We start from the raw sequence: 10,615 nt of genomic DNA on the forward strand, positions 1-10,615 counted from the left end.
GGCTACTATGGACCACTCCGAAGTGTGTGGGTTGCTAGAAACCCACCCGGCTTTGCTTTTGTTGAATTTGAAGATCCCCGAGATGCAGCTGATGCAGTCCGAGAGCTAGATGGAAGGTGATTTAAATTGATACAAATGTATTGCTTGTATTTTTCATATTTAAAATGTACAGGATATGTGGCTCTTAGATCTGGCTTTCCCAATCACTGGCCAATTGTATCTTTAGATACAATTGGGATTTTTTTTTTTTTTTTGAGACGAGTCTTGCTCTGTCACCTGGGCTGGAGTGCAGTGGTACGATCTCGGCTCACCGCAGCCTCCGCCTCCTGGGTTCAGGTGATTCTCCTCCCTCAGCCTCCTGAGTAACTGGGACTATAGGCGTGTGCCATTATGCGGGGCTGATTTTTGTATTTCTAGCAAAGATAGGGTTTCACCATGTTGATCAGGCAGGTCTCGAACTCCCGACCTCAGGTGGTCTGCCTGCCTGGGTCTCTCTCCCAAAGTGCTGTAATTACAGGTGTGAGCCACTCTGCCCAGCCAGGATCAAATATTTTTAAGAGTAGTTGTGAACTGATACTTGTTTAAAAAATTGTTTACAAAATGGTTACGCGGGTTTGTTGTATCTTTACTTTTATGTGTTTGAAATACTTATCCCAGAAAGTGAATCAGTTACTATCTCCCTTTGTGTTAATAGTGTCCTGTTAGCTGGCTAAGTAAGGCCTGAGTATTGACCTCCATGCCCCCACCCCCCTTTCCTCATCTTTGGAAATACAATGGAAAAAAGGGTCTGAGCGTTCACTGTAAAGCTACATGAAAGGTTGGTCAATTCAAGCAGGTCGTAGTAAAGTTTTCCAGGGCTCACCTCTTCCCAGTCACTGTCCAAATATGATAGCTTATCTAAATTTAATGACTGGTTGTATGAAGGGTGAGAAGTAATGGTCTTTTCTACTACTATGAGCTATAATTTCTTTTTTTAAAAAAATGTATATTATTTAAAAAATAATACAGATGGCGGTCTATGTTGCCCAGGCTGACTTCAAGCTCCTGGGCTCAAGCCATCCTCCTACCTCAGTCTGTCTGAGCGCTGGTATTACAGGAGTGAGCCACCTCACCTGACCACAGCTATAATTTGTTCTGTGCTGACTATTGAGGGGAGAGGGTACTGTAAATGGCCAAAATGGTTGTCTTGTCTTGAGCCCATTTTTTACTTGGAGTTGGGCGGGGGGAGACCAATAAATACAGCCTGACAAATAACTGAAATAAGTGCTGGGACCTCAAAGGAAGAAGTCGTAATGAAGATACAGAAGAACTTGTTTTTCAAGGATAAATGGATCTTCACACTTAAATTGCAACTGTTAACAAATTAATATTGAGCTCAGTAGTCAGACTGGCTCTAACAATTAGGCAATAAAATGGAAGTTGGCTTCCTTGTGAATTGGTACTTTAGAAAATCCTATTTAATTGTTTAATTTGAAATTAATTGAAATTTTAATTTGAAACTGAGAAACAAACTTATTTTGGTTTTCAAGACAGAGTCTTGCTCTGTTCCCCAGGCTGGAGTGCAGTGGCCTGATCTTGGCTCACTGCAACCTCTGCCTACTGGGTTTGAGCGATTCTCCTGCCTCAGCCTCCTGAGTAGCTGGGATTACAGGCATGTGCCACCACACCTGGCTATTTTTTGTATTTTTAGTAGAGCCAGGGTTTCACCATGTTGGCCAGGATGGTGTCGAACTCTTGACCTAGTGATCCGCCTACCTCAGCCTCACAAAGTGTTGGGATTACAGGCGTGTACCACCATGCCCGGCCAAAGCTCACTTTATATTAGTAAAAATAAGGGAGCTAGAAATTTGGTATTAAATTTCACAGACTTTCAGATGTGTTCTTTGCAGAATAGCCAACTGGGAGTACTTTTGGCTTTAGAAAGTTAGGCTGTTTTAAGTTTAATATCTTTGCTTCCTCAGAACACTATGTGGCTGCCGTGTAAGAGTGGAACTGTCGAATGGTGAAAAAAGAAGTAGAAATCGTGGCCCACCTCCCTCTTGGGGTCGTCGCCCTCGAGATGATTATCGTAGGAGGAGTCCTCCACCTCGTCGCAGGTACTTGAGAGAAAGCTTGTTTAGAGGTATTGGTGTAATGGAGTAGCTAGTAGGAGCAGGTATTTCTCTTAAAAGTTTGTTGGTGGGTTTTAAACTTTGGAAGAATCGGAGGTTTCTATGAAACATTTGTTGGGTGTAGTTTGGGGTATGTGAGTTGTGCTGAGTGTTGGCTTTTGTCTTTAGGTCACTGTTCATGTTGGTAGTCAGTAACTTCTATCTTGGATCTGTCTTCTAGTTCATCTTTCTAGTTGCATCTTTCCAAATCTTCCCTTATACTTCAATTTAGGCCTTTTTCCATTTCTTGGCTCCATAATGACAAACATTACATTCAACTCTAGCTCTTCACAAATTTGTGTTTTCTACTGCTAGCACAATTGTAATATTTATCAAACAGGCAGCTGTTTTAATGTTACAACTGGTAAAGTAGAAATCATTCTGAAACTAACTTAAGTCACTGACCAATAAAGGGGGCTAAAAAAGACGTAATCCCAGTCATCTGTTCTTCAATCCCAAATAGGAGAAAATTCAGTTTTTTTATAATTGAAAATGGCATCATTCTTGGACCAGGCAGTATTGTCTGGTTGCTAACTCCACATCTCCTCAGACCTCCAAAATAGTTTCTGTAGGACTAAATTTACCTCTTACAGGTGAGTGGAGTCCTTCTAGGAGACAGGAGTTCAAAATCTTGCCCCTTTTGCTATTTTGAAAAACAACAGCACACTGTTGCCCATCATAATAAAGAGTATTTGTTAGCTAATAGATGGTTGTACTGATGGCTTGTTTTTCATTTTTTTTGTGCTTTTTGGTCCATCTATTAATAAAAATGAACCCCGTTACAGAGTCACCATCATGTCTCTTCTCACCACCCTCTGAATCTGCATTAGCCAGTCAACTAGCCCTTTCAGCGTCATGTGACCAGCGCGCCCCATTCAGCTTGGCTGGTGTCGTTTCACATGACCCAGGCTGGCCAGTCGTCAGGTTGCACCGCCCTTTGGTTCCCGAGCATGCTGTTTTCTCTCAGCCTTCTCTCCAACCTTAACCAAATCGGCAGCAGCCACCTCGACCGCCCACACATTCCTGGCCAATCAGCTCAGCTGTTTATTTACCAAATGTCTTCACAACAACTACAGCAGCAGCCTTCGGCTAACAAAAAAGCAGGAAAAATCCACAACACCCCCTTCGCCAACCAACTAAATCCAACGCAACATCTGGCAAAACCTTTTCAGCAAATTCTTCCTGGCCGTCAGTCCGGCAGCCTCACCTCACCATTTCTAGCTTGTTGAAACCCAAAACTAGTAAGTTTTTCCTGCTTATACAGTTTACTGCTGGTTAAAATAAGGAGTAAGCGGCTTAAAGTAATTCTTTTTTCTGGATCAAAGGCTGGCTGTGCATAATTGAATGGTAACGTACATATATATTGCTTGAAAAACTTTTAAGGGTGATAGGGAACTCGTAATGTAACTAGACCTTCAGGTGAAACTTATTTGCATGTGCGAGATGCCAAACTAAAAAATTTTAATATCTCTAACAGATTAGCTTTCTTTTCTGGCAAAAATTTGTTGAATCCTATCACCTTTAAATGGTTTTACTAACAGTTTCAAAATTTAAAATTTTGGGGTTGAAGTGTGGGCCAAGCTAAGGTAATTTTGGTAAGCCTAAACACACTCTTAAATGTGACGATCACAAATGCAGTTCTAATGTACCACTTAATGGCATCAATATTTACACCTACCGCGTTTTCACAAAATTACACTATCCACCTGGTACCTAAGTCTTGTCATGGACTTACAGGTTTGCATGGGTTCCAAATACTGGTTTATGGTACTGTTTTTGGAACTACTTGTGGGACTATATTTTGGTGTGGTGTTTGGGTAGTGAGGTTAGTTTGACATGAAGTTTTGCATTGGACAGATCTGCTGTGAAGCATTCTTTGTTAAAGTGAATCCATGGTTGGAATACCTGCTTTTCACTTGAGCTTTTTGTTCCTTAATCCTTCTGTGCCTTTTTTTTCTTTTCTTTTTTTTTTTTGGACGATGGGTGCCAGTTCTTCGGCACATTCACTGGGCCCAACAGTGAGATTGAAAAGTTGGGAAATGGCCTCACGCCATAAATACTAATTGATGATGAGCCTAATTTTCCTGTTTCTGCTTTTAGATCTCCAAGAAGGAGAAGCTTCTCTCGCAGCCGAAGCAGGTAAACGACTACCTTTTTTGGCTACATTCTTAGAAATGGCAGTGTTTCTGCTGTTCTTAAACTTTTCCAGATGGCTTGGTTAATGGGAATAAACCTTGGCTTTAATAGTGAACGGGTTGTAAGGATGAGTCACTTTTCTTTGAGTTTTCAAAGACTTTTTAGAAAGTATTTAGTTTTTTTAAAAAAGAGGGTCTGTCACCCAGGCTGGAGTGCAGTGGTGTGATTATAGCTCACTGTGTCCTTTAACTCCTGTCCTTGGAGTGATTCTACCTCTTCAGTCTCCTGAGTAGCTCAGACTACAGGCACATACTATCACACCTGGCTAATTTATTTTTTGTGGAGATGGGATCGATCTTTGTTGTCCACTCTGTTCTCAAATTCTTGGCTTCAGGTGAGCTTCCTGCCTCTGCCTCCCAAAACATTAGAATTATTGGCATGAGTCACCATGCCAGATCAAGAGAATATTTACGTATAATTTTACCATACCTCATTGGTCCTAATGTTTTTTCTGTCGTTTAGGTCCCTTTCTAGAGATAGGAGAAGAGAGAGATCGCTGTCTCGGGAGAGAAATCACAAGCCGTCCCGATCCTTCTCTAGGTCTCGTAGGTAAGATCTTAAGATAATTTATATTTAAGACTTTGCATACATAGTATGCTAAGACCTTTTTTGTAAGCCATGAATTTTTTACTTTAAAAGTCTATTTTGATACATCACTAAGTGTTACCAAGTTACAAATGTAATGTTTTGTTTTCTGTTTTTTTAGCCGATCTAGGTCAAATGAAAGGAAATAGAAGACAGTTTGCAAGAGAAGTGGTGTACAGGAAATTACTTCATTTGACGGGAGTATGTACAGGAAATTCAAGTTATGTTTGAGACTTCATAAGCTTGGTGCATTTTTAAGATGTTTTAGCTGTTCAAAATCTGTTTGTCTCTTGAAACAGTGACACAAAGGTGTGATTCTCTATGGTTTGAAATGGATCATATGAGGCATGTAATACCAAGAATTGTTACTTTACAATGTTCCCTTAAGCAAAATTGAATTTGCTTTGAACTTTAGTTATGCATAGACTGATAATAAACCTCTAAACCTGCCCAGCAGAAGTCTGATTTTTTTTTTTTAAATACAGAAACAACTGGCAAAAAAACTAAGATTTACTTTTTTTCCATAGCTGGGATATAGGATGCAGCTATAGTTGAATAAGCAGTCTTTAAAAACTGCTGTGAAACACAAGCCATCAGGTAAAAAGAAACGCTGAACTATTAAATTAGAGGTTTTTGAAAGATCCAACTTTCATCCTGGGCAGAGGTTGCCTAGTTGGTATAGAATCTGTTATTCAAGAAAGTTTACCTTTGCTTTAGGTCATAAGTTCCTTATTTGATTGCTGTATATGGATACATGGCTGTTCGTGACATTCTTTATGTGCAAATTTGAGATTTCAAAAAATGTCCTTCCAGTTTAAGGGTACATTGTAGAGCCGAACTTTGAGTTACTGTGCGAGATTTTTTTTTCATGCTGTCATTTGTAATATGTTTTGTGAGAATCCTTGGGATTAAAGTTTTGGTTACAAATTATTGTTTAACTTGAAAGCCTGTTTTTCCTTGCAAACTCAAATCTGTGAGCTTGGTACCAAGTCCAGGTATAACATTCCTATTGGAAGCCATACTTATATTTTCTTGTAAAGTGCTTTTGAATTAATAAAATATTAGCATAATGGTGTAATAGTCAGTTGAACCCACTGTTAACCATTGTTCTTATCCCATGGGAAGCAGTTGGTTACACGATTCTTATTTTATAAGAAACACAGCTGAGAGGCACTATGGATTAGTCTTCTGAAGCGAAGGGAATATAGATGTCACCTAAGTGATAGTTAACACTTTTTTTTTTTTTTTTTAAGGAGTAGAAGCCAGTTCAGGGTCCATGTTATTTAGTGACCAACATTTTAAAGTATAGCAGCAACCTGGTACTTAAACACAAAGTAAATTGCCCATTAACAATCGTTTTTATCTTTAGCATGAAAACTTTCCACAGGTCTAAAAATTGCTTCCATTTTTTAATTTGAGGTGTTGCATGGGAATTCTAAGCTGATCCATCATGATGTAAAGTTCACAATATGGTTCAAATGTAACAGTGCAGAATTGAATATGGAGGCATGCATAACCTTCCTCTTAGAAAATGGGAGGAGTTGTAATTTCAAATTTTTGTGCAATTAGATTAAATCATAATGCAACAGTCTTGTGGCTTAGTTTCCTTAAATATGCTCTTTCAAGATAGTTTTGGATTATGCTGTATTGACTGTCTTAAATATGAAAGATAAGTCATTGCATTAAGAGTTCAAGCTATATGACTATATTAAGATACATGGCCGAAATAATTATTAAATTATTTCCACCTTTTACACAAATCTCGCGGGGAGAATTGGTGTCAGGAAGATTCAGCCTTGAAGTTAAGCATGTTAACTTTAAGAGCTGAGATCTAGCTACTTCACTCCAGCCTGAGTGAAAGCATGTTCAAGAAAGACACTTTTCAGACTGCCTGTTGTTTTACTGCGAAGTCTAGCATTGGACATTTTGTCTTTCAGTATTCCCACATGGCCTAAAAACTGTTCCTGTTAAGAACAAGGCAAGATAGCTAAGAAGTTATGGAAGCCACACAATATGTCAATTACATTGCTCTTATAAATGGAGAACTTAACATGGGCATTTTTTGGAACTATATGCCCAAAATATGCAGGCTCTTAAATTGGAAGGGTTTCTGTAAAAAGGACAGTTAGTTATGGGTATAATATGGCTAAGAGGAATAATACAGAACCTGAAATAAAAGTGACTTTACCAGGGAGTTACCCTGACTTAAGTGACTTTACAGTCCCAGTTTGCAGTTACTTTAACTAGAAGCCCTAGCACAACCTCAAGACTTAAACTTTAGAACATGGACATTGTTAAAGCTTTGAATTGCACATTTAGATTGTGGCTCTTTGGAAGTTTTAAAGTTCCTGTAATTTCCAAAATAACAGGTCACATTAACCAGTCTTGTCCATATTCTGGGTTGAGTGTAAAACTGAAAGAAATCACAAAACTGAACTCAGACCTGTGGTTTAAGGATTAAGGTGTTCACTAGAAATCACTATTATTAACACTTGATGGCAGTGTAAAGAAGCATTAAGGATTATAGTTGGTTATGTTTTGAAAGATACTGGCTGAACGTGGTGGCTCATGCTTGTAATCCCTAGCACTTTGGGAGGCTAGGGCGGGTGGGAGTATCTCTTGAAGCCAGGAGTTTGAGGCCAGTCTGCCCAGCATGACAAGATTTACTTTTCAATTTTTTTTCTTTTTTAAAGGAATATTTAGCTTGATCTGGTTCACAGTTTATTGTGGGTTGCTTCTGACCTCCATGTCTTTCACAGAAAGTTGAAAATAAGGAAGTTGTAGTTGACCAAGCACAGGTACCCTGTATCTACCATATGAGTGTCTTAGAGATCCTTACAAACATGCGATCTGTCAATGTCCATGACACCCCCACCTTATTAGACTGCAGTCAGTCGCTCTCACTCAAACCCATATGTGAGTGGGAAATCCAGGTTATTACTATATTGATTTTAGTACAGTGCTGCTTAATTAGGAATTTTGTTGGATTGAAGAGGTATTTCAGAATAGTTACAGCCAGACTCCTGGCTCATTGACTTAGTTTTTCAGGGTGACCTAACCCTGTGTAATTTTGAGGAGTTCTACATGATAAATACTCATGGTGATGTGAGAACCACTAGTTTAGTATATTGTCCAAGTATGTTTTTTTCAGAGTTCTGAATGAGATTTAGTTGTCATATCTAGTTGGTGGTAATCTCTTATAGTTGTATATTTTTGTATTGCCAGATTGTTGCCTTCTGGTTTTCCATCTTTTCGAGAAAGATTTCTAATTAAAGTTACTGAAGAAAAACTGGGTTGGAAGTATATTTTTCTCTAAATAATCCAGTAGTGTTGAATTTGATTTTATATGTCCACACTAACTTTTTTCATCCTGTTTTATTAAGGATTCATTGGGTACGTGAAGAGAATGCAGCTGTAGACCCCTTAAGGTTCTGAGACCAAGATCATTGAAATTTGTTTTGACTGGGCACGATGGCTCATGCCTGTAATCACCATACTCTACGAGGTTGAGGCAGGCGGATCACTTGTGGTCAGGAGTTAGAGACCCGCCTGGTCAACGTGGTGAAATCCTGTTTCTACTTACAAAAATTAGTCAGGCGTAGTGGCAGGCGCCTATAATCCCAGCCACTTGGGAGGCTGAGGCAGGAGAAGCGCTATTCCTGGTAGTTGGAGGTTGCCGTGAGCTGAGATCTAGCCACTTAACTCCAGCCTGAAAGTGAAACTGTCTCCAAAAAAAAAAAAAAAAGAAATTTGTTTTGGTTAGCCTAGTATAATTGCTTAGTTTTGTCCATGCAACTTTCCCCTTGTTGGACTGTAGTACTTCATAATACAGTATTTGGATTCTCATTTAGTATCGTGTTTTCTATGGATTTGATGAAGGTACCAAAAATGATTCCTAAACTAACACATGAAATATATGTGCGAAACATTGGTGTTTTTTTTTTTTTTTTTTTTTTGGCTGTAAGTTTATTCAATGCAAAAGAATCCTCTCCAATTTTACTGAGGTGGCCAACCACGTGGTCCATGACCAAATCTGCCTCTAAACTGAAATTCGGTTGCTGACCCAGACCCAGCCTCGGCTTTCTTGTCGGCACCAGGTGGCACAGCACTCCATCTGTAGGTATCTCTGTCAGCTTCCCCTCTTGTGAGCTTTGCAGGTCGCTCACCCTCCAGACCTTCAGGCCGAGGCCTGCCAGTCTGGACAGCTACAGCATAGGGTGGCAGGCACAATCTCTGGGGGCAGATGAAGGTAATCACGGAGATACCCTCATTGGTAAGGTACCAGTAGAAATGTCTCCAGGCAAACTTTCTTCACGTAGCCTCGGGACTTGAGAGACTGCATGGCCTTCATGACATGAAGATGAAGGTTGGACACATTCTTGTCTGCCAGCTCCGGGTGCTTAGACATGTGGACATCCTTGGCCACCATGACTCTCTCCTTAAAAAGGAGTTCATAAATGGCAATCTGGTTCTTAGGCATCAACATCTGGCAGGTCTCTGCCACGCACTGGCTTCATCCTCCCACTCTCCCTCTGACAATCTTCGCCAACCAGTGGCCCCCTACCCCATAAAATAAGCCTCCAACTCCTGTTGCTACTCAGAAATGGGTGTGGGGGTAGTGGGAGAAAGGCCCTCTGCCCGCATCCTGGGGAGGAGCAGCGGATAAGGCGGCAGGATGGCCCGGATGGGAGCCGATGGAACTGGAACTCCACCAACACTGCTTTTTTAATCTTTAGGTCTTCCTCATTTCTGATATAAGGCATTGTATGGTGGTTTTACTACAAAAGATGTAGAATATGGCCATGTAGTGCCTCACTGTAAGTTAGTACATGTGTCTTGAGCAAATGGAAATATCAAAACATTGATACTTCTCCCTAATCATTTGGAAGGTCCCGAGATGGAGACTATTTACAGGGCAAAATTAAACCACCTGGAAAAGTCTATAGGTTGGAGTCTGCTTTTGAAAGCCTTGATAATTTGTGGTTGGGCACCTTTGTTTCAGTATATGCCTCATTCAGATTTCATCTGGGGCAAGTTAGCATTCTTGTTTGTGTTTTGTTTTTTGAGACCAGTGTTGCCATGGCTTACTGCAGCCTTGGCCTCTTGGGCTCAAGCATTCCTCCCACCTCAGTCTCCCAAGCAGCTAGGACTACAGTCACACACCACAAAAATAGTTTTTTAAGAGATGTGGTTATGTTTCCCAGGCTGGTCTGGAACTCCTCAAGCGATCCTTCTGCCTCAGCCTCCCAAAGTGCTGGAATTACAGGCCTGAGTCACCTTGCCCTGGCCAATTTAGCATTTACTGTTTTTTTATTTGCTCACAAAGCCCCAAAATGTCAACCTAAGGGGAATGCTATTGAAGGTGTTGCCTAATGCTGCCTGGAGCAGGGCAGCGGCGGGAGGGGGTGGGGTGGAGATGTGCAATTTATATTGGTCATTTGGAGAAGGAAATCTTCGAGTATTAAAAAAAAAAAAACGTTGTATAAGTCTTGAGACATAGAAATTTATTTTTTATTTAAATTTTTTTTTTGAGATGGAATCTGTTACCCAGGCTGGAGTGCAGTGGCTTGATCTCGGCTCACTGCCACCTTCGCCTTGTGGGTTCAAGTGATTCTCCTGCCTCAGCCTCCCGAGTAGCTGGGACTACAGGCACGTGCCACCACGCCCAGCTAATTTTTGTATTT

At 40.4% G+C, this 10,615-nt stretch overlaps 1 protein-coding gene and 1 pseudogene across 3 annotated transcripts in view; one reads left to right on the forward strand and one right to left on the reverse strand.

Annotated features, from left to right (window-relative positions):
* SRSF3 (serine/arginine-rich splicing factor 3) overlaps nucleotides 1-6,015 on the forward strand; it is a 10,162-nt gene extending 4,147 nt beyond the window's left edge. For 2 of the 3 annotated variants that reach the window (XM_011986595.1, XM_011986596.1), the window contains exons 3-6: nucleotides 1,962-2,096; nucleotides 4,251-4,289; nucleotides 4,809-4,895; nucleotides 5,053-6,015. In XM_011986595.1, the coding sequence (XP_011841985.1) occupies nucleotides 1,962-2,096; nucleotides 4,251-4,289; nucleotides 4,809-4,895; nucleotides 5,053-5,080 (289 nt within the window). In that variant the 3' untranslated portion in view covers nucleotides 5,081-6,015. The remainder of the gene's footprint in view (nucleotides 1-1,961; nucleotides 2,097-4,250; nucleotides 4,290-4,808; nucleotides 4,896-5,052) is intronic. The other variant, XM_011986594.1, reaches the window with a different exon arrangement.
* Nucleotides 6,016-8,927: 2,912 nt separating this feature from the next.
* Nucleotides 8,928-9,438, reverse strand: LOC105544231 (annotated as a pseudogene).
* Between the last annotated feature and the right edge of the window lie 1,177 nt (nucleotides 9,439-10,615).

The sequence above is a fragment of the Mandrillus leucophaeus genome, unplaced genomic scaffold, assembly GCF_000951045.1.
Source record: "Mandrillus leucophaeus isolate KB7577 unplaced genomic scaffold, Mleu.le_1.0 Scaffold3, whole genome shotgun sequence".
Taxonomy (NCBI): domain Eukaryota; kingdom Metazoa; phylum Chordata; class Mammalia; order Primates; family Cercopithecidae; genus Mandrillus; species Mandrillus leucophaeus.